This window comes from Pan paniscus, chromosome 22 (assembly GCF_029289425.2).
Source record: "Pan paniscus chromosome 22, NHGRI_mPanPan1-v2.0_pri, whole genome shotgun sequence".
In the NCBI taxonomy this organism is placed as follows: Eukaryota; Metazoa; Chordata; class Mammalia; order Primates; family Hominidae; genus Pan; species Pan paniscus.
This window is the reverse complement of record NC_073271.2, coordinates 29,935,144-29,957,423: the sequence shown is the minus strand read 5'-3', so window position 1 is coordinate 29,957,423 and position 22,280 is coordinate 29,935,144. Positions and strand designations below refer to the sequence as shown.

The 22,280-nt window shown below is 43.0% G+C and overlaps 1 protein-coding gene across 9 annotated transcripts in view; it reads right to left on the bottom strand.

Moving 5' to 3' along the window:
- Positions 1 to 22,280, bottom strand: part of ITSN1 (intersectin 1) — a 257,613-nt gene that overhangs the window by 59,917 nt on the left and 175,416 nt on the right. For 3 of the 9 annotated variants that reach the window (XM_034947835.3, XM_008977693.5, XM_063601318.1), the window contains 7 exons: positions 21,236 to 21,441; positions 20,385 to 20,467; positions 16,373 to 16,539; positions 13,171 to 13,216; positions 10,204 to 10,325; positions 5,538 to 5,655; positions 3,327 to 3,518 (listed from right to left, as the gene is read on the bottom strand). In XM_034947835.3, the coding sequence (XP_034803726.3) occupies positions 3,327 to 3,518; positions 5,538 to 5,655; positions 10,204 to 10,325; positions 13,171 to 13,216; positions 16,373 to 16,539; positions 20,385 to 20,467; positions 21,236 to 21,441 (934 nt within the window). Of the gene's footprint in view, positions 1 to 1,458; positions 2,967 to 3,326; positions 3,519 to 5,537; positions 5,656 to 10,203; positions 10,326 to 13,170; positions 13,217 to 16,372; positions 16,540 to 20,384; positions 20,468 to 21,235; positions 21,442 to 22,280 lie in introns of those variants that run through there. The other 6 variants (XM_034947838.3, XM_034947839.3, XM_034947840.3 and 3 more) reach the window with 3 other exon arrangements.

Genomic DNA, 22,280 nt, shown 5'->3' with positions numbered 1-22,280 from the left:
ACATCTGGGGCTAGATCATTCTTTGTTGCGGGGGACTGTCCTGTGCACTGCAAGATGAGGAGCAGCATCCCTGACTCTAACCATGAGACACCAGCAGCACTCCCGCTGGCTGAGAATCATGGGGTCCAATGGATACAACCAAATGCAAACTCAATGATTTGTAGGGGAAAGCACAGCTTCCTGGGGAACAACCCATGTCAACTTCACAAAGCTGGAGGCAAGCCTGGGGATACGGCCTACAGTGAGGGCGTGGGGCATCTGGAGTGAATTAGGTAGAGTGTTATGGAGTAGTACCCACCTTGACAACTGCATCCCTTCCAGCCAAACTCAAGACTGGAGAAGCAACACTGGCTTACACAGCTGAAGGGATCCTGGGGAAGAGATGGGACTTGCAGACTCAACCACTGCTCCACATGGGGGTGGCCTGGGGGACAGTGAGAAGGATCTCCCCACCCACCTCTGGGCCGTTGCTTGTCCTGACAGCTCCATCTACAATAGCCACACCTCTTCCCCCACTCCATCTGGCTCCTCCTTACTCTTCAGGTCTCAGCTCAAATGGCACTCCCCACCCCACCCCCTGAAGGTTCTCTGATCCTTGCCCTGCAGCCACCCTCCCCTGGCCCTGCCAGTCTGCTCAGTGGTGCCTCATATCCAAACTTCTAGTGCAGAACTTGTCACCTTGTCACACACATACTGTGCATATTTATATGGATTGCAGGAGTTTGGTTTTCTGTTTGTTCCTTCCATTAAAATATGAACTCCATGAAGACAGGGACTCTGTTTCCACGGAGTACCACACTCCTCCCAGAAGCCAACGGGGCACCCAACTCATGGTAGACATCCCCCCCCCACCAAATATCTGCTGAATTGAGGAAGGAAACCACTTTTCCACTGAATGGCAGGAGAGGTCCAATAAGTGAAGCTCATGAGGATGGAATCAAGCATGTGGTCATTGTAGCAAACAGTGGCATCAATGTGGACGCTGGTTTATTTCTGCAAAGTGTGCCAGGCAGAAGCCGATCCCAGACAACATGGGGCATGTGCAAGTTTCTGTCTTTACCCACATATTTTTGGGGGTGTTCACCAGTACCTTATTACGATACATCTTTTGGACAAATGGTTTGTACCCTGAGCCAAATCACACACCCTCAATGTGTCGACAACTTATATCAAAAGCCCGGTGAGACTGAACTGCTAAACTGGGTGGTAGAGTTCTATGTTTTGAAACTGGTATTATAAGGAATGATCATTTGCATATTGATCAGGGAGGGTGGAGAGCACGGGGAGAGGGAGGGCTGTTCAACAAAGACTCGGCGAGCCTCTGATAATGTCTGTATTTCAAAGAGCACAGGTTATGGTTGACACGCGGGCAGCAGGCCCATTGCTGACATCTAGTCTGCTTGGTTCCTCACCACCACTGCCAGGTTCCAACATCAAGAACACAGAGACATTTCCATCTAACTTTTGTATGAAGAATTTAATTATCTATACACGGAACTAATTCAAAAGGTTGTATTACAGTTGTTAAAGCCGCAGGTTTATATATTTATATATTTTACATTCATATCCGTGAAAATACTGAAGCGCAACTGAACGAGGAGGAGAGGTCCTCGCTCTCTGCACCATGTGAAAGGAGAAGGACCTCTACACGACCACCAGCACAGCCTCCCGACAGCGCCGGGAGAACGCGAGGGGAGTGAGCATTACAGAGTCTTTAGGAGGACAGCTAGATTGTGCTTGAGGCTCCCCCTGCCCCATTTTCTGTGCTGTGAGCAGCAGGCATTTTTATTGAGAGCTTCCAACTAGTGTTTAAAAGACAAACAGGGCTTCAGCTACAGCATATCTAACACACAAACGGACCATGAGCTCCATTTCATATTAATCTGTAGAAATTCCACAGTCTAGTTAAAAAATGTAAACATTGGAAATTAATTGCAGGGAGACTTCTATACATTCTTTCTTGTCAAGAAAATTACTTGTTCAAAATAGGTCATTCCATGAAAAGTAATCGGAATAAAACTTCATGTAACAGAGACTAAAAAGAGATTGTGGATATCGTTGATCGTAACGACCTCAACGGTGTTGTCTACTGATTTTATGCTATGCAAACACGCAAAATTAAAAACCCGAAACAAAACACCAACTCAACCAGATAAATCTGAGACCGAACAAAAACACAGAGTGCTTTCTCATGTGGCTACAAGGTCACTGTGCAAAATAAAATTAAATGCAATATGATTAGAGCATCGTACAAGGTAATAGCTTTGCCATGGAAAGAACTAATTTCTTATGTACAGGATGTATTACATGCTCAACAAGGTACAGCTGATACACACAAACAAGCACAAACACCTTCGCTTTAATTGGGCTCATTCTATACGTCTTTAAAACAGAGATACTGAACTCCTCTGCACTTCTATGGTAAGGGGGAAAAGCCCCAAACTGCACAATTTAGTTGGTAACACTGGACAAAATGAAAAAATACATCAAGTCTCAGATTTATGGACATTTGGAACAATTTTTAATAGCACATGCAGCATTCCTTGATAGTGGGTCTTTTTGCAAAACCAAAATAGCAAAGAAATCATTTATTTATTTTATTAAAAAGCTAAAATATATATTTAAAAATAATTTTAAAACTATTGAAAGCACCTGTGCAAAGGTGGGGGAAAGTCAATTTGAGTAACTAGGAAAGCCACAAAAGGACCCACTACCCTGTGTGTTTTTGTAATTTTTGCTCCTATCTCTGCAAGTAATAACTCAAACATTGCGATCACATGCAACTAAGGTAAAATGAGGTAAACTGCTCTGCAGTGAGTTCTTCTACTCAGAAGGCAGTAGGTGATCATGCTGGAAGTCACATGATCAAGGCTGCATCTCCCATCATCCCTCTGGGCAGTGATATGGGATAGTGGGTCTCTTTGAGGACTTTCAAGCCTGAGGGGGGGATGGACAACATATGATTCCTAGAAAAAGGAGGAAAACAACACATAAGCAAAACAAAACAATGAGCAAAATTCAAGCTAGGAAAATGAGTCAGGCATGTAAACAGCATGGTGCCAAAATGATTTAAAAAAGAAAAAAAAAAGGAAAAAGGAGGGAGGGGAGGGAGGGGACATGCTACAGAAGGAATGAAAATTAAAGAAAAATAAAACCCCATGAGATAAACTCTTGCATTACAGAAGGTCTTCAAAGAGACGATTGCGAATGCAGCAATGGTCTAGCTTTAAGTTCTGCAAACAAAGCTCAGCAGAATCAGAGCAATGCTGCATGTTTTACGGGAAGATACCAGAGAGGCGAGGCGACAGAGCCACCAGGGCACTTACATTGCTGGCTTGGGTCCATGTCTGTGGTCAGCTTCACATAATTGGATGGGAAGAGCCCCACTTGTCCATTGACTTCTCCTTTCCACCAGTCAGGGTCCTCCTTGTTGAGGACGTTGATGATCTGGCCCTTGTTGAAGGCCAGCTCATCGTCATTCTGCGCGGTGTAGTCGTACATCCCAATCACCTGGCACACTGCAGGAGACAGGGCTGGGTGAGCGGCTGCACACCCGCCGGAGAATGCACAACGGGTACCGCGCAGCCATTCAACATTCCCAGCTACTATTTCTGTCCTTTCAGAAGAGGGTGACAGTAGGTGGAACTGTTCTATTGGGCTTTTTACAGTGTGGGCGTAAAGGAAGATGAAGAATTAAAAACTAAGACGACAGCAAAATTTTCACACTAAGTCTTTAGTTTTTATGATATCGTCCTCTTTTTCATGTTTACTTGTCAGCAGAAAATGTACAGTGCTAATCGAGGGCTTTCGTTTTGAGTGCAGCGGAACTCCTTCCTACTGCTGACTCCGGAAAGACCAGCCCAACCCCATCCTATCTTCTGCTGCACCGGACAGCTATGTATCATGGGGACTTTACTATCATTTTTCCTTTTTGGTTTAAAGTGGAAGGTAATCATCATTTGACCTCCAAGAATTCCAAATCTTATGGAAAACTAAAACCAGTGATTTATTTATTTATTATTTATTTATTTGAGGCAGAGCCTCGCTCTGTTGCCCACGCTGGAGTGCAGTGGCATGATCTCAGCTCTCTGCAACCTCCACCTCCAGGGTTCAACCGATTCTCCTACCTCAGCCTCTTGAGTAGCTGGGATTACAGGCATGCACCACTACACCTGGCTAATTTTTCTATTTTTAGTAGAGACGGGGTTTCACCATGTTGGCCAGGCTGGTCTCGAACTCCTGGCCTCAAGAGATCCACCCGCCTCGGCCTCCTAAAGTGCTGGGATTACAGGCGTGAGCCACCATGCCAGGCCTAAAATCAGTGTTTCAAAAGATTTTTCTGCTGCTGTATCTTTGCGTCTCAAAATGTTGTCTTGAAAGAAATCTCCACCCTCAAGAACAATTTTTCTTTTCTCATTTTCTCTCAAGCTTATAGGAGGTAAAATTGTTCTCATTCTTTGGCACTTCTACTTCAGATGAGTCTGCACCAACAGGTCACAGTCCCTATGAATCTTTCTTAACCAACCTATTAATAAATAGGTTTAGGCTTTTTAAATTCTCCAGCTAATTCAATCACTTCAGCAACTGATTTCAGCGGGCCTGAGGAAGGGGCTGTACATGGAAGTGGAGGGATACTGACATATCTCTCCAGGGGACAGCAAACCCTGCGGGAACCACATTCCTCAGCCTACACGAGGCCACAGCTCAAGCAAAGAGGCCCAGTGGGGACTGCGGCTCATCACAAAGTTTGCCCATCCTTTAATTTCTTGAGAAGGCTGCCAGTTTTTAATCTTATCTCACTGGGTACATACAGCATAGATATTTAACCACAAGGTATTGGAACAAAAATTCTACACTTTCCACAAAAGCCAACCAAGAATGATGGCTTAAAGACCTAAAGCAGAAATCTGCTCCCCCTGACCTCACCTCTCTCAGATCTTGCTGAAGCGTCTCATTTGGTCCCTTCAATCAGAAAATAGCCAACTGGGCCAACTGCTGTGCTCTGTTCTTTTCCAGTCCTCCAGGAAAGTGAGTACAACATCCTGCCTGCCCAGCGAAGCCCCCTCTGCCCACAGTGAATGTCACAGGGGAGCTATTTTGGTCTTCAGTGAACACCACATTATAGCCCCCCAACCCCCGTGGCCCCCAGCTCCATCTCATGACCTACTGAGACCCCAGCCGTTTATTTTTGGGTGTCCCTTTCTGTCACCTCACCCCCTAGCCTAAACCCCAATTTAAATGGCTGGAAGGAAATCAAGAGGAAAATGTGGCCTTAATGCCACAGCATTCATGACTCCTGCAAGAAGAGCATTCCAACAAGGGTTCTGTTGTATCCAGCACAGAAAAGCCACTTAGATATCTGGTCCTTTTGAAAGACATATTCCATATCACATTAGTTGGGTGTCAGTCCCAGCAAGTACAGGAAGTGCTTTAAAGCACATGTGAAAAACAACCTAAGATATTTAATGAGAAAATCAAGTGGGAAAACTCAAGTGGCATGCAGACCATCTTCCAGTTAGAGATGCGAAACTCCTTACCTGCCGCTAATGCTGTTGACTTAGGTGGCTCTGTTGGAGTGATTTTGCTCGTCCCAGGGCTTAGAAGCTTTACATAATTAGCTGGGAACCAGCCTATCTGGCGCTTTTTCCCACGTGCCTAGTAAGAAAATAATTACATCAAACATTTTTAAAGGCGCATCTTTTACAATACAGCTCACTTTATAACAGAGCACTCATGTAAAGCTTACATATAACTGAAAAACAAATGACATTAATGGTAAAATCTATGGATTACTATGTCACAAAAGTAAAACACCATAGCTAAAATTCAAATTGTGACAATCACTGGTCAGCAAAGCCCAGAATGTTTTTGCTTGGGCTAGACTGTGTGGATCACAAAATTAAGATATACCATGGATTGCCTGGGACAGGAAATTCTACTCATGTAATGCTAGCACTCAGCTGTTAATTTCAGGTAATGTAGACATTATGGTTAATGCCAACACTGTATATGGGTTTTAGGAATAATAATAATAATAATAATAATAATGGCCACCAATACACACTGAGTACTTCTTTTTTTTTTTTTTTTTGAGACGGAGTCTCGCTCTGTCACCCAGGCTGGAGTGCAGTGGCACGATCTCGGCTCACTGCAAGCTCCACCTCCCAGGTTCAGGCCATTCTCCTGCCTCAGCCTCCTGAGTAGCTGGGACTACAGGCACCCCGCCACCATGCCCGGCTAATTTTGTTTTTGTATTTTTAGTAGAGACAGGGTTTCACCGTGTTAGCCAGGATGGTCTCGATCTCTTGACCTCGTAATCTGCACCCCTCGGCCTCCCAAAGTGCTGGGATTACAGGCGTGCACCACCGCGCCCGGCCCTCACTGAGTACTTTTTATGAGCCAGGCCCTGTGCATTTATGCACACAATTCCAGAAGGATAATAGTATTATTATTCTCAATTTCCAGATGAAAAGTTGAGTGACAGCCCCAAGGCCACAGGCAGTTAGTGGCAAGCCAAGATGCACTCATGTGTCTGCATGCTCCTTTATGGGTAATATACATCCTTAGATGCAAGATGACATACATGCAGTACACACAGAACACAAGGAGACTCGATGTTATTTTCACAAACCCGTAGGCCCATGTGATGACTAAAGCCACATTTTTCACCGCCACTCCTTTCTCACTTAATTCAATCTGATTCAACACAAGACTCATTTATGGAGTGTTTCTGCACCATGCTGTTAGGAAGGGACAGTAGATGACTGTCCCTATAAACCCGGGGAGTTTATAACAAAGTTGGTGAGGCGGGTTTTGCAGTTAGGACACAATCCCATTAAAAGACTCGAGTTAGGGATCATGAGTCGGGCTTTGACTACCCTTCTGTACACCACCAAGAAAAGAGAACCCAAAACTACTTGTGCATACACACACATGCGTACACATACACACACACACGTCTAGAAACAAGGCTCTGATCGAAACAGCCACCTCTGGGGACAAGGTGGGAGGGAGACATTTATATCCCCTTGTAACTTTTGAATTTTAAACCATGTGACTATAATTACCTATTCCCAAAATAAGGAAATAAAACTAAAAGAAAAGAAAACTTCCACCACATTACCTCTGTCCTCCCACCTGCCAGTTTATCAAGAGGGATACCTCTAGGTCATTTTCAGAACACAGCAGGTTTCCCTTTCCTTGAGGTTTGATAGATTCCATCCCCTTGGCTCAAGGACTAAAGCTTTTATGTTCACAGTGAACCTGCCGATGACTGAAGCCATCTGGTTACAAATTTCCACGTTTATCTACCGAGTATACCACCATTCTGCTCACAAGGACACCACTCTTCCCCACACCTCTGCAGCACAGCACAGAACTCACTGGTGTTTCCTCATTTGTGGATCCACGCTGAGAGTCACTCTGGTGACAGCGCCAGGAGCTCTCCTGGGTCATGGCAACTCAGCCACTTTATTGAGAATCCTAAGAACCACTCAAACACTCATTTAAGTACAGTGCTAGAGGTGTGGGGACTGAAAAATACGGCTGCTGCCTCCAAGGGGCTAGTCAGCTACATGCGGAAGTAAGAAATGTGCACAGAAAGCAAAGTAATATAAAATACTAAAGAGTGGTGCCGGCACGGGGCCAGCGCTGGAGCTCAGGGGAGGGACACGGTGCTTCTGGTTGGGATGGTCACAGAGAGCTTCCAGAAGTGGGATTTGCCAGCTGTTGCGGAAGTGGAGAGGTTGGAGCTGGTTGGCCGCTGGTGAGAAATGTCATGAACAAAGGCAGCAAGGCAGGAGAGCAGGGGGTGCTGGTGTTTCAAAGAGGCTGGAGTGGAGACGTCATTGCTCAGCGGTAAGATGTGAGGCTGCACCTGGCAGAGGGGCCCCGCAGGAAGCCTTCCCCTGGCAGGCGAGGAGGAAAGGCGATGGGAGTCTCCCACGTCTGCAGAACAGGACAGGGGCATGATGCTGGCAGGGCCAATGGGTGACACAGCACAACTCTAAGCAGGGACCTGAGGGTCTAAGGAGGCCTCTCCCTCCCCAGCACAGGAGAAGGCATGCTGACAAAAAGGAGTGGATTTCCAGGCCTCCAGAGGTCAGATTCCTTAACCAGTGAGTAGTATCTGGACATTTATGGGTGTCCACCAGCAAACTCTCCAGGGAAAGTTTCATCTTTAGTTACACTCCAGGTTGTGCCTTCTATTCTGGCCAAGATGCGTTTCTTATATATTCAGCTCTCCAGTGTGGCTCTTCCTGTCCTGGCCTCAGGCTCACCTCCACAGAGTGGTAGACGGGACTGTGTGAGACCCGAGGCCTTCCCCAGCAAGGCCTTCTTCCTTCCTGCTCCTGCTGTTCCAACCTCCATTCCTCAGGAGCACCTGAGGGTCTGTCTTCCGTGGCTAGCCCACTGCATGGCAAAGGTTTCCTGCCTCCCTCTTCTCCCTCAAACTTACGTAGTTCCATACCGTCCTGCTCGTGGGCAGACAAATACCAGCAGATTGGGTAAGTCAGTCTACAGGCCCACTAATAGCCACCAAAGGGTTCCCATGGGCCCCTTCCTCACAAAGCATTCCAGAAACCATTCCTTCCTATATCCGTTCAAGCCTTACTGAGGCCCCCCTGTGTTATGCAGAGGCCCACGTTCAACAAACGCCAGAGAGACGGACGGCTGCTGGAAAATTCAGTCCTTCCACAGGCCCCATGTGGGCAAGCCAGGGCGCAAGCCCTGTCCTTCACTAAGCTATGAAGCAGGTGGCCAGGTGCCCGCCTGGCAGTCTGAGGCTGATCTTCACTTTGGATGGGGGAGGATGCGGGGAGGGAGACACACTTTCTGTATGAAAAGTCAGCTGGCTTACCTCTCAAGTAACTGCTATAGTAGTAACTTTTTAAAGGCAACTTTTTATTTAGAAATGATTTCAAACTCACGGAAAAGTGGCAAGAATAAGAAAAGCACACAGAACACCCATAGGCCCTTTACCCGAATTCACCTACTGTCAACACTTGGCAGCAGCTGCTCCCTCATTTGTGCGCGTTCTCCCTCCCTCCCCACCCTCTTCTCTGCAAGTTCTTTTTTTGAATCATCTGATTGCAAGTTGCTTACATCTTAACTCTACCCCTAAATACTTCAACATGTATCTCCTAAAAATAAGAATATTCTCTTATATAACCACAGTACAGTTATTGCTTTCTGTAAATTTTACACTGGTACAGTAATTTTGTCTAATGTAGTGTCCACAACCCAATTTTGTCCATTATCCCAATAATGTCCTTGACAGCGTGGTTTTCTTTCACACAGGGTCTAGATACTGCACTGAGTCTAGATACTGCAGCCAGTCCTCACGCCTCTTTAGTCCCCTTTCGACAGGTTTTGTCTTTTATGATCCTGACGGTTTTGAAGACCAGTCACTCCCTCCCTCCTCCCTCCCGGCACAGCTGTACACACACGATGTCCTCTGGTCTCCCCACTGCTCATCATTCTGATCACCTCATTCAGGTCTTGTCCTAGTTCCCCACTCTATAATTATTGTGTTTTCCCCTGCAGATCATGAGCGATCTGTGGGGGTCACTTCAAGACCATGCACATTTTCTGCTCCTACTGAAAATTTTCCTGCAGATTTGGCATCTACCGATGATTCTAAGAAGTTTTACCATGAGAATTGCGTAACAGTAATCTTTTTAAAGCATCTTTGTCTCTGGAAATGAGACTTATAGGAAGTATCTGGAATGGTAAAATGTGTAACAAGATGATATGATTAACAATACACACACACACGTGTGCACACACACACGGGAACTAAAAATACTGTGATGTATGGATGTGGCTTTGAATGCAAAGATATCCACTCTTGTGCCACACCTTCTAATACCACTGATGAAAAGCTCCACTCTCTAATGCCAAGGCACATAAGGATATGCAGGCATCCCTCGTCATACGAGTTCTCACTATGCCGACTCTATCTGAATTCGGGAATGGGAAAGATATGTTTTCGTATGAGCTCCTAGCTCTCAGAAATCTGTTACCGGCTGTCTGAAACTTAGGAACTAAACAAACACAGAAAATTTGGCATCTCTCACTATCCAAATATAGAATTTAGGCGGTGAGGGGTGGTTTGTACTTTACAATAAAATAGCGTCCCTTTGAGATTTTGTGTATTGAAACTTGGATGGAGAATTGTAAATAAACAAAAAAGACACTGACTTGCAGCTCTCCTTCCCACCATCCACCTGGGTTCTTTTTTCGGATCAAAATCAGCTGACCAGGGGCGAGAGTGAGCTGCTCGGGGCCGGTGGCGGTGTATGAGGCAATAACCTGGGCAATTTCTGAAAAACAAGATCAAACACGGCAGTGCACTGTTAAGAGTCAGCAGGAGAAAAGGCCAAGAAGATGCAGGCGCCTCCCAGGTTCACAGATGAACACATCAAAACCAATGTATTGAGCTGGATTTCTACTCAACGAGTAAGGCTCCCTGAATCGCCCGTTCCCAGAGCTACCAGGCAGACACGGCATTTAACGGCCTGGCTGATCCTCGAGCCCTCAGTGGGCTGCAGACTCCCTTGTCATCCTGTGAAACTTACTTACCAACTTCCCTCCACGAAGTCCGCTCCTTGCCCACTCCTGGCACCTTCTGTCACACCCCTCCCATAATTACCCAGAATGCCCTGAGGCCAAGGGTGGGGCCTCATTCACCACCCACCCCAGCACAGTAGCACTCAATGGCTAAAGTGCTACTTTGAAGTGACTAAAGGACTCAATAGCTTTTCCAGCTGCCAAGTACAGTAGAAAGAGAAGCCCATTTTTCTCAGAAACCACTGGGAGCCCGGCAGGGGCTTATTTCTATGTTGTTGCTGCAGATTCTCATTCCCAGCGACACAGCCTTCTTCTTTATGGCTCACATTTTGAGAGTGATCCCTGAATATCAGGTGCAAATCATGGCAGGGCAAATTTCTTTCTTTTTATTTCATGTTATAGGAGGGACCTGGAGTTAAGAAGGGAACTTTATGCAAAAACAATTCAGCACAGGGAAAACAATGTAAACAGTTCTGTACTTTTCCTGAATGTGAAAAGTCCCATGGGAAAAACTCCAGCGGTACCACAGACCAGGCTCTGAAACACACATTTCCACGGGCCCAGGAGACTGAGTATGAGGAGACAGAACCCTTCTCTGCCTGAGTTCTGGCTCATCTGCAACTACTGCTTTCTGAACTTCTAGAAGCAATACAGAACAAACTGTTCTGCTCCTCTACCCTTGCTCTCCAAGTGTGGTTTGTGAAAGAAAGGAGAAAAGAAGGAAAGAAGGACAGAAAAAAAAGAAGAAAGAGGGAATGAAGTAAAGAATGGAAAGGAAGAATGCAAAAAGGTCTCATGTTCTGACGAGATTTCCTACTTTTCTACTCACTCCAGGGAACAAGTAAGACTCTGGCCCTTAAGCAAGCCGCTCTCATTCTGTTCTGCATGCTATCAGGGGTCGGCCACCAGGACAGAAGCACCTGGCGGTCACGGTGCAGGCCTGGCCCTTAAGCTAGCCGCTCTCATTCTGTTCTGCATGCTATCAGGGGTCGGCCACCAGGACAGAAGCACCTGGCGGTCACGGTGCAGGCCTGGCCCTGCCTGATGCTTTGGAGAGCTTGGGGCAAGCAAGAAAGGCCACAGCACGGTCTACTGGCCCAGCCTAGGCTCTGACTGGGAGCTCCAGCTGAGATGTCTACGCTGGGATGAGGACTCTCCTGCAACACAACAAAGACCAGCTCTTGGTTCCAAGAATTTATGGTTTGGAGAAAGACCAAACTAGTGTCCTATTTGGCACTGGATGTTCTTGCTCCTCAAGGGACCTGGCATACGCAGCCAGCAATCTGCCCCAACATTCTCTGCAGTCTTTTGTGTCCTTTCTTGCTAGTTTCAGTGCAAAGCAAAGCCCACCTGGGCTTCATCTATGAAATATCTGGACCCTCTGGAATGACAAATGTCCAAAACTTAGAAAACTTACACTTAAAACAGAGATTTGGTGGGGTGGTCCAATGTATCTCCATCCTCTGTATTTATCTGACTAAATACTCCATCCAGCATTTATCTGACTAAAATAAAATCCTAGACTACGTGAAATTTCTCTTCTTTTCTCTAGCCATGTAAGCCCAGTTGGAGCTGGGCACCAGACAGACAAGCAAATCCGTCTCTTGGCAATTCAGTGACTGTTTCAACCTATAATTTCCTAAGAATATGATAGCAAAAAAGTTCAAATGACCTAGACCAGGAAGACGTACCACAGAAACCGTATTATTTCACATCCGCTTCTTTCTTTTCTTTTTCGTGCTATTTATAGCACATGTGATTTTACTGAAATAAACTAAAACACTTTGGATTCAGTCATGACTACAATTTTGTACCTTCAGTGTGTACCGAGGAAAACCATCCTATGGCTTCTACATTAATGGGACCTACACTCTAATCTTCCCCATTGTTTGTGTCCTGGGAACGCATTGTTATGAAATGAAAAAGGGCTAACCAAGCCTAAGAGGAAGACGGAGAAGCAGCTGAGCCCATAATCCTACAGCTCCGTGTATTATAACTTCCCAGCATCTTGCCTGAATTATTTATTTATGTATTTATTTTACTTTATTTTATTTTATTTTTTGAGATAGAGTCTTGTTCTATCGCCCAGGCTGGAGTGAAGTGGAGCAACCTCGGCTCACTGCCACCTTGGCCTCCCGGGTTCAAGTGATTCCCCCGCCTCAGCCTCTCGAGTAGCTGGGATTACAGGTGTATGCCACTATGCCTGGCTAATTTTTGTATTTTTTGGTAGAGACCGGGTTTCCCCCGTTGGCCAGGCTGGTCTTAAACTCCTGAACTCAAATGATCCACCTGCCTCGGTCTCCAAAACTGCTGGGATTACAGGCATGAGCCACCGTGCCTGGCCTCACCTGAATTATTTCTCGACAACCCAAGAGAACATTCTGTCAGGTAACGTCTCCACTCTTCATGTGGGAAGCAACAGACAAATCTCATAACCAAGTAAAATTATTAATGGATTCCAAGGAAAGGACTTACTCTCACCACTCTTAGGAAAGATTCTTTTTATTTTAGGCTTCTGGCCCTAATACACAAAGATGGGGAGCAACTATCAATTACATTCAAAACATTGAAAAGTAAGCATCAGGGTTTGTAACTTACCAGGTTTTTTTCCTAAACTCCCTGTTTTCCCAGCAGTTCCAGAGCCCTTAAAACAGAGCAAAAGGTCTCATTTGCATGCTGAAGTTTTGATCATGCAACTTTAAAAACGATTAATGATGATACAAACCCGCTTGAGCCCCAAAGCCCCACTTTTCATTCTGGGAAAACACAGCACTGTATCACCTGACACAAGGATATAGATCAGGAAAACATGGAAAAAAATAAGTACTTTAAAACATGTGGCTTTTACTCATTTCTATAGGAGAAAAAAACAGCAGAGTATGGGGCCTGTAAGAGCCCAGAGGGCTCCGAGCACAGGCACTTCTCGGACCTGATCAAATCTAAGAGGAGGTTGCAGGCTAGGAAGACTGTTAGTTTACATCCTAAACACTAAGCTCGGACTTATTTTCATATGGCTAATTATGAAATATTTCACACATAAAAAGTACAGGGAATATAACTCACGAGCCTACTACCCGGTTTTAACACATTAAAGTATTAATATTTTGCACATTTGCTTCAGGAGCTTTCTTTTTTAAAAAACTAACAGGGACAACTGGAACCTCTCTTCCCCCATCCTATTCACCCCTCTCTATCCAAAGAGGCAGTGGCTGTCCTGTGTGGCCTTTCCACCCAATTTCACCGCGTTTATACACTGAAATTTCTCTATCAATGCATAGAGGCAGAGCATATTTCTTCCCAACTATCAAGTGTTGAAAAAGTGCTCTGGGGTTGAATTCCTCTCTGGGATACTCATGGAATTTTAAACCAGCCAAGTAAGCCAGCAACAGAGACCACGAGAGGCAGGACAGGAGCCAGAATGGAATCTGTTGTTACAAAGTACTTTATTCTAAATTAATTTATGCTTGAAGTCTATCTTGCAGTAAATTAAGCATTCCAATTAAAACAAAACAAAAGGCTTAATAAACAAAACATGAGTTACTGAAAGAATAAAAATATGCCATTTATCTACCAGGAACACAACTTACAGTCTCTTTATTTTGCTTATTGAAATTTAAGAACCATTTACCAGGAAAAGTTCGGGTTAAATTTTTACTCTGATTCTGCTTTATTAACGAACAAAGTTATACAAAAGCAAACTCTCACTATTTTTCAATAGGCTGCATATCAAAAAAAGGAATACCAATGAAACAAGACTCCAGTGACCAGTTAACTTTCCTAGTACAGGCTCAGAATCTACTCCCTATACTTCATAAAAAGAACAAGGCAATTGGCAGTACCCTAGAGTTCAAGTAGTTTCAGTGTGCTCCCTTTGAAAAACCACAGCCAGCCCCATAAGCTGAGATGGATTCAGAAGGCCATGTTCTGTCCTCCCTGCACCTATAAAGTCCCCCAGACCTGCCCATACAGAGAAGGGAAGCAGGATGGGACAACTCTCCCCATGCCCAGACGTCAATTCTGGTATCTGAAGCTGGGTCTGGTGTTAAGTTTGGTCGGATATTTTGCTTTTACACTGAATTCTGTATTCAAGTAGGATGAAAGAGCTGAGTTTTCAGATTTTTTTTTTCATTATTATTGAATAGTATAGCTAGATGTATATCTAAAAATTTCTAGTACTGCTAGTTCTTCTGTGGCTAATAATTTAAGACTGTGGTTAAGAAAGTACCTTACAACTCCACTTACCTTAAAAAACAAAGTCACTGTGTGTTTTCCTAAAATTTATTTCGGATGGTTTTATTAAAGTAGAAAACTGTAACTTATTAAAATACATTACAAGTAATGGCTTTCGTATTTTAACTGATCCAAAAGGTAAAGTCACTTTAAGAGTTTTCATGCACGGTAGTAGAAATTGAGTTTGGCTTTTAGTGTTTTACCCAACTCCCCTGAAATATCATCTATATGACTCTCATTGGACTTGACTTGCTGGCCTGGAGAAGAATTTAATTCTCTGTTTCCAGGTCTGAAAAGTCCAATATGCCAGCTGTCTCACAGGGCAAAATTACTTTCTTCCAGGCTTCTGCCAGATTCTCCAAGGGTGGGCAGACTTAAGTAAATCCATCCATGGGAATTCCACTTAGCTGCTCTCAAGACCACAGCAAGAAAAACCAAAAAGCAAAACAATGCCACCCCTTAAAAAAACAAAACCCAAGCAAATAAAATCATTTCTGGGAGCTGCAGGAGAGGTGAGCAGGCCAAGAGCAGGACTCCTAGAGCAGGGCACCAGGCCCAGCCTCGCCCCCAGAGCAGCTCCGAGCACACGGAGCCGCACATGTAAGAGCCCAGTATACACTCTACTACTGGCATTTGAAAGAGAGAGAGAGAACTTTGTCCACTTGCTCACTCCTGAGAAAGCGGCCCCTACAGGCTCCCTGCCAGCCTTTTCTCTCTCAGTACCTAGGAGGTATGAGGAGAAAAAGAAAATAACTGTGAATTGACTGTCAACGCTTAAAAAAAAAGGAGTTAATTCTTGTTGGTTTTTTTAAATGTGCATTGGATCTGTTAAATGACTCCATTTATACCCTGAAACTCTCCACTAACGTGCAAGTGGCTCCTACAAGACTGACTCCCATACTCTGTGGTAGGTCCACCCCACCATTCCATTCAACTTGCACTATCTTAAGACCACAGTTTATGCGATCAAATTTTTAGGGCTCTATTTAACAACAGTGAGAGCACTTCCAATTCATACGGATAATAGCCTTAAATTCAGTCCTGATCAACGGAGATTCTAAGGCCTAGCCAAAAGTGTACCCATCCCTTAGATCTTGTGTCTTTCTACTGTGTGGGCAAAACCAGAAATTCTAAAAACTTTCTAATAATATCCAATATTCTGGGGCGATTACCACCAGAATACTTCTGTTTATACAGGCAAAATATTGCTATCATTCTTGGGGCATTTAAAAATCAATGACCATAATGATCTAATCAAGAAAGTTTACTCCAAAGCGTAAGTCAGTTACAGGCAGGAAGAGAGCTTAATACTGAACATTATCCTCCCAGCTGATGCGGACCAGCCCCATCACACTCAGCCTCCACTTAGCCCTGATGGCATTCTGCTTGGGGGAAGCCAGTGCTTACTCCGCAGTGCCAAATGACAAGATCAATGACAGGTCACACTGGATTTACTGTCACATTCCAGAACTTAGCAAAACCCAACAAAGTTCCACTGTCAAACATCGTGACTCCCCACAAAGAGAATCACCGCACAGAAAGGGAGAGGAAACAGTTAATGTGGGTTTACCTCTGAATCTTTAAGCCTCACATAGTTAGAAGGGAAGACTCCGGCCTTGTCGCCCACTGTTCCTGTCCACCAGTCACCATCTTTCTTGGTAACCAAAATCACATCCCCTTGCTGAAAGGTTAAATCTCCTTGCTCAGAACTCTCGTAAGTGTACATGGCAATAAATTCTGGTGGGGAGAAATATTGAGATACGGAGAGAGCTTGATTGTTTAAAGAAATCCCAGACAGCTTTGCAAAAGCAAGTTTACGAATAAGGAAGTTAGGACAAGATCCATTCAAGAGAGAAGCTAGTCACAGATAAAATACAGAGCTGCAGAATGCCCTGGGCTCCACATTCCCCCAGTGCACATAAAAGTTCAGTAGCTGCAGACAGGGAGACAATTCCTGGGAAGACCCAGACACAGGAATAAAAAACCCAACTGCATGTTTACCGACACTTGAGTATTTAAGAGTGATCTACCATTTAGCATCATGATTTCTTTTTGAATGAAAATGGTTTTTACGTTTATTTTTAACTAAGAGTTACATAATACCTACTCTGTGCTGAGCACTGGGTCAGATGCATTCATATGCAGGCTCTTGGTAAGCATATTAAATATGTGTATTTCAGTTTTGAGGGTACTACATCACAGGTTTTTAAAAAATTGTTAGCATATATCCTTCGCATAAATTAAATAAGACATACTTTTCATTATTGAAGTGCCTGAAAACTTATGTCCTAATTGTGCCATATACACAATATGATAGGAAGCTGTTAGAACACAAAATGAGTTACACATATTGTTTAGTTAAAAATGGGCATCTAGTTGTCATTCAAGAGCACAAACAGGTAGAGAGGACTGATGATAAAAGGAATGTCTAACCCAATCCCAGAAAGCCTTTCAACAAGTTAAAAAGACAAATCACAGTTTATCACATTTTATTATTCATGTAATTTAGTCTTAAAGGATAAGAACTAATGTTCCTTTATGTCTTGAATTTGAAGGGTGTGCATTACAGAAGAAACTTTCCTTTTTAATTAGATGTAGAACTTTGCATCACTCTTGGTGGATTTTATTAAGGCTTAGAACCAAATCACACTCTCAGAAAGATCACCAGACACAAAATCCTGGATGGAGGTTCTAGGTACAGGATAAAAGATTTACAGAAAGATGCACAGGTTTCTTATTTCCCCTTTTTCTCCATTTTATCCTAGGCTTTTGTATGTATTTTTTTAAAGCAACAGAAAAATCACCATTTACCCAAAAAGTTCATTTTTATGATGGACAATGTATGTTTCTCTCTAAACCTCAGATGATGTTCCTTTAATATTGAGCCTCGTGTTGAGTAAGAGGCAGGAATTTTTTATGGAGAACTCCTTCGGTTGATTATCAGAGCCTCTGCAGGAGGTACTAATGAAAACTAAAACAAACAGACAAAAACACAAAAACCTCTAACTCTTGTGCTCACGTGGGCAGCCCCTGGAGCAACAAGGGCCTCCTTCAGTGCCAGTGTTGACCTGTCAGCGCCGAGGCCAGCAGCAATTGCTGGTGGAGAGCACTGGGCCCCACGGCAGACACAGGTCATTCAAACGTCCCAGGGAAAACAGAAGACTCTCTGTCTTTAGCCCTGAGGCGCTGGTAACACATACCTCCACAGTGAAAATTGGAAAAATGATTTCCCACACAAGGAAATCAAAGTTTGGTGGCTTTAATAGGGTCATTCTTTCTTCATTAACAGACTCATTTTTCTGACTTCTCCATACTCTCACCCTTCCCTTTTCATTTTGCTCCCTGTTACTGTTCTTTAGATCATATTTGGCCATTTAAGACAGGATCCTTGGCCATCAATACTTTCCCCAGTGATTCCTCAACTTCAAAGTTACTTTCTTTAAAATTGATCCAAATTTTGAAGTAACTTTCCAAATGCTTAAGAAACTTCAGAAACATGAACTCTGGCTGAACTTGGTATTGCAGTATAAAATATAAAGGAGACTGGGAAGACTGAGGCTGGCCTTGCCCTGCCTGCCTTGCACAAAGACATCTGAGAGTGGCTTTAGGGTGACAATGAAACCCAGAAACGTGATGATGGATAGGCAGAGGTTCCTCTTTAGCTACCCCTTCTCAGGAGACATTTCACAGAGGGCACTGGCCATCCCCAAGCCAATATTTTAAATATTTTAAAAGCAACCCAAGCCAATCATCTATTTTATCTGGTTTACAGTTTACTTTAAATTTGATTATGTTCAATGTGGCATTTACAAAAGGCTCATTAATATATGTAAATAGCTTTTCTCAGAATTTCTAATGTCCTCCCACCCCTTCACAAAGCCAGCAACCTTTCCAAATATTTCTAATAACTAAGTCATTTCAAAATGGCTGTAATAAATACACACTAAGATCAGAATTTAACTCTATTATGTTGCCCAATTTTAAGTACACGCATGGTTCACTTGTGACCTATTTATTGAGGCCTCAGTACATGTCTCAAAACAAATAAAGAAACATTCCTGCATACTGCTATTGGATGAGGATGCTCATACTTTATGTGGCTTTATCACTAATCCAGGGAATGAAGCAAAAACGACATAAAAGTAGCAGACATTTACTGAGCTTTGTTCTAAAAGCCTTCTGCATGTTATCTCATTATCCTTGTAATAATTTCCTACCTCAAGGGGTAGTTATCACGGCCAATTTACAGACAAGGAAGCTAAGGCATAAACAAAATAATACTGTTACTAGATGGGTGAGTCAAGATACAAACTCCAGCCCTCCAGTGAGCCTTGATTGGATGTAATACAACAAAGGTTTTTTCTTTCTTATCTTTTGGTGAGGTGCATAAGTTGCTTTTTACTAAACTGACTGCATGTGGTGTTTAAAGGAGCTTTTTGCCTTGTTACCCTAACAGTGGATAAAAAGTCATTAAGATAATGAGAATGTATAAAGGGAACTCTGTTAATCATTTTCATGGTAATAGCAAAAATTAGATGCTGGATTTGTTTAGTGATAAGGTTTTATAGCTATACTATGAACTAAAAAAAATTCTTACTTTAAAAAACCTCTTGGAAAAAGAACATTGTTACTGTGAGTCTGAAATACCATTATACCTTAATCCTTGCTGTCTCCACCTAAAACAGCTGTTTTAATAATTCTGTTTTTCACTGGGCAAGGTTTCTAAGGAATGTAACAATCTCATTATGGCAGACAAACTAAATAGAACATTCTATTCTCCTGTAATGTATTCAAGGAACCCATAAAGAATTACTATAGAATTGGTTAGTTATGGCATCTGTTAACTACAACACTGCTCAGACGTCTACACAGAAAACCCATCTAACTCAGGGAGCACTCTCCAGTTAGGATGTGATGATGGCTGTATTGAATGTAAAAAAGATGTGAGATTTTTACCATGAGGGCCTGAATTACCTAAGTTTTATTCAGTTGGCATCCATACAATATTTAGGATTATGTCACCAAGTGGAGATTGAGAAAGAAGGCAATTATTTGCATAATAAATACTCAAAATGATTTTTTTTTTTTTTTTTAGTCCTAAATTGTCTGGTTTGGTTGTTTTCATGGAGCACAGAAATTGAGTTTCAGTTTCATTTGGGATGGTACAGATGGCATTCATGTTACTATGAGAACTCTAGTGGTCTGTGTAGTTACTTTTAAAACGAAATACTTATCTATGAAGTCAGATGAGACTAGACTATGTTAGGTGAAGCAATGACCATAGTTTAGCTATAGAGATGCTCGGAAAACTTGATTCTTAGTGAACTGAATGGGTCTCTTTTAAAAGTCAAAGGGCTTATAATAAAATATAATTAGAAAATTCAGTTTTTGATGATTAATATACCTGACAGTATTTTCCATGAAGTACTCCGATTCTGTAAAGAGCTAAACTTACATTTTACTGTAGTTTAATATACTGATCATAAATGCAGTCTATCTTAAGATGAAATTCAATCTCATTTCAAACATTTACACAATGTCCTTGACCCTTCTGAAGAACATAATACAACTCAGGCCCTCACCTTCTCCCGAAACGACCGGCTTGGCTGCTGGAGAGGCTACTCGCTTTAGACTAGCAGGACTCTCTGAAGAACCAGAATCCATGCTGCAATAACGGAAGAAGAGAGTATTTTAATTTTTATCTTCAAAGAAAATCGTACAATGACACTGATTTTTCTGTTAAAACTGCTTAACTTTTAAAACTTTAAACGACCCACAGCTGAAATAGTTGTACTTAGCTAGGTTAAAAACACATAATAAGGTACTACAGAGGCATGACTCTAAGCTCGCATTCTTATTTTTCAGCACTTTGCTATACTGGACACATGGCTTACGTACTAGTTTATTTCAAGGCATGACTGACTGAGAGATGCTCACTGAATATTTTTGCTATTTTCATCCTTTTAAAGCTCATAATTTGTTTTGAACATCAATATGGTTGGAGGAATTAACAACCTTAGGTTCCATGCTATAAGACCCTAATGAAAAAGACAATTAAGTCCTTCTGATCATTTCCCCAGATCCTTTGGGTTTCCAAGTATTCACATATATCTGGTACAGCACTGGGTAATAAGCATAAAGAGAGTCATAATCTCCAACTAATGCACAAGAGTGTTCCAGGTCTCAGAGCTGAATTCCTTCTTGCATAAGGCAATGAAAAACAAGGCACATAGGTTTTCATGAGAGAAGAAAGAATGCACTTATCTATAAGAGGCTCCCTTTTGGTACTCTATATACTCTAACTTTTGCAGTTAAAAGATCTAGAAGACAAACTAATCCCGCAACTCCTGTCTGTGAATCTTAACTAGTGCAAATAGTAATATAACGCCTAATATTGTTTTCATCAAATACAAGCAGATAAATACAAAAATACCTTGTAGACTTCCTTATGGGCCCTGAAATGAGTTTCACGTAAGACTTGGGGAACCAACCCTTCTGACCTTGAACTTCTCCAAACCACCACATGTCTTGCTGTTCCAGGACGGTGATGACATCATTTTTGTTAAAATTTAAGTGGTTGTCTTTTTTGGCTCTCCAAGGATATAGGGCTTGAGCTTGTAGCCCCTCCACCTTTTCACCCTTGTGTGGAATAACATAAAGGACCTCTCGTTATGTTGCGGTTTGTTATCAATTAGGGCAGACGTGAGCATGGCACCTCTCCAACAAGCACAGGCCAGACAAGCACACACAGCCACAAAGGGCCCTGAGGCAGCACAGCAGGAGGGCTGGATGCTTCACTGTTTCCCAACAATTGTTTATTTCCAAAAGTGGAGGCCAAAGCCTGCCAGCCTCTTCACAAAGTCATTGTCTGACCATCTAGAACTCTCTATTTCAAAAAGCCAGGAGGTCACAATTATTCTGTTGCATCTGGCTGTGTGCCCTTTATATTTTGGTTCTATTTTCACTCTCAAGTTGCCCGGGACACCTCCCCATTTCCAATTTGACTGGCATTTTTAGTGGAGGATTAACAGTGGAGCAGACATTTTATGAACTATCATGAGATCATTAACTGGCATTTTAGATTAGGTAGACCCAGGGAAATAGGCCCTATCTGGATTATGCTTGTTTTAGTTCCTTTTCAGAGAAAACAGGGATTTGGTTAGCATAAATTCATTGTAATTACCATTTATTGTACATCTACATGCACTGCCCCATGAGATTACAAAGATGAAAAAAACAGCCTCTGCCTCCCCCAAATAATTTAGGGAAAAGCACTTTATTAACCACAAAGCACTATAAAGATGGGCAGTATTACTAGCAGGTAACTCACAAGTAATGGGGAAGACAGAGATAAAAACAACCAAGTGTACCACCTGGCAGAATGAAATATACTAAAAAGGAGTTCCTACTATTCACTGCAGGAATAAAGAGAAAACAGGGATGAATTCTGCCTGGGGGCATCAGCGTAAATTTCACAG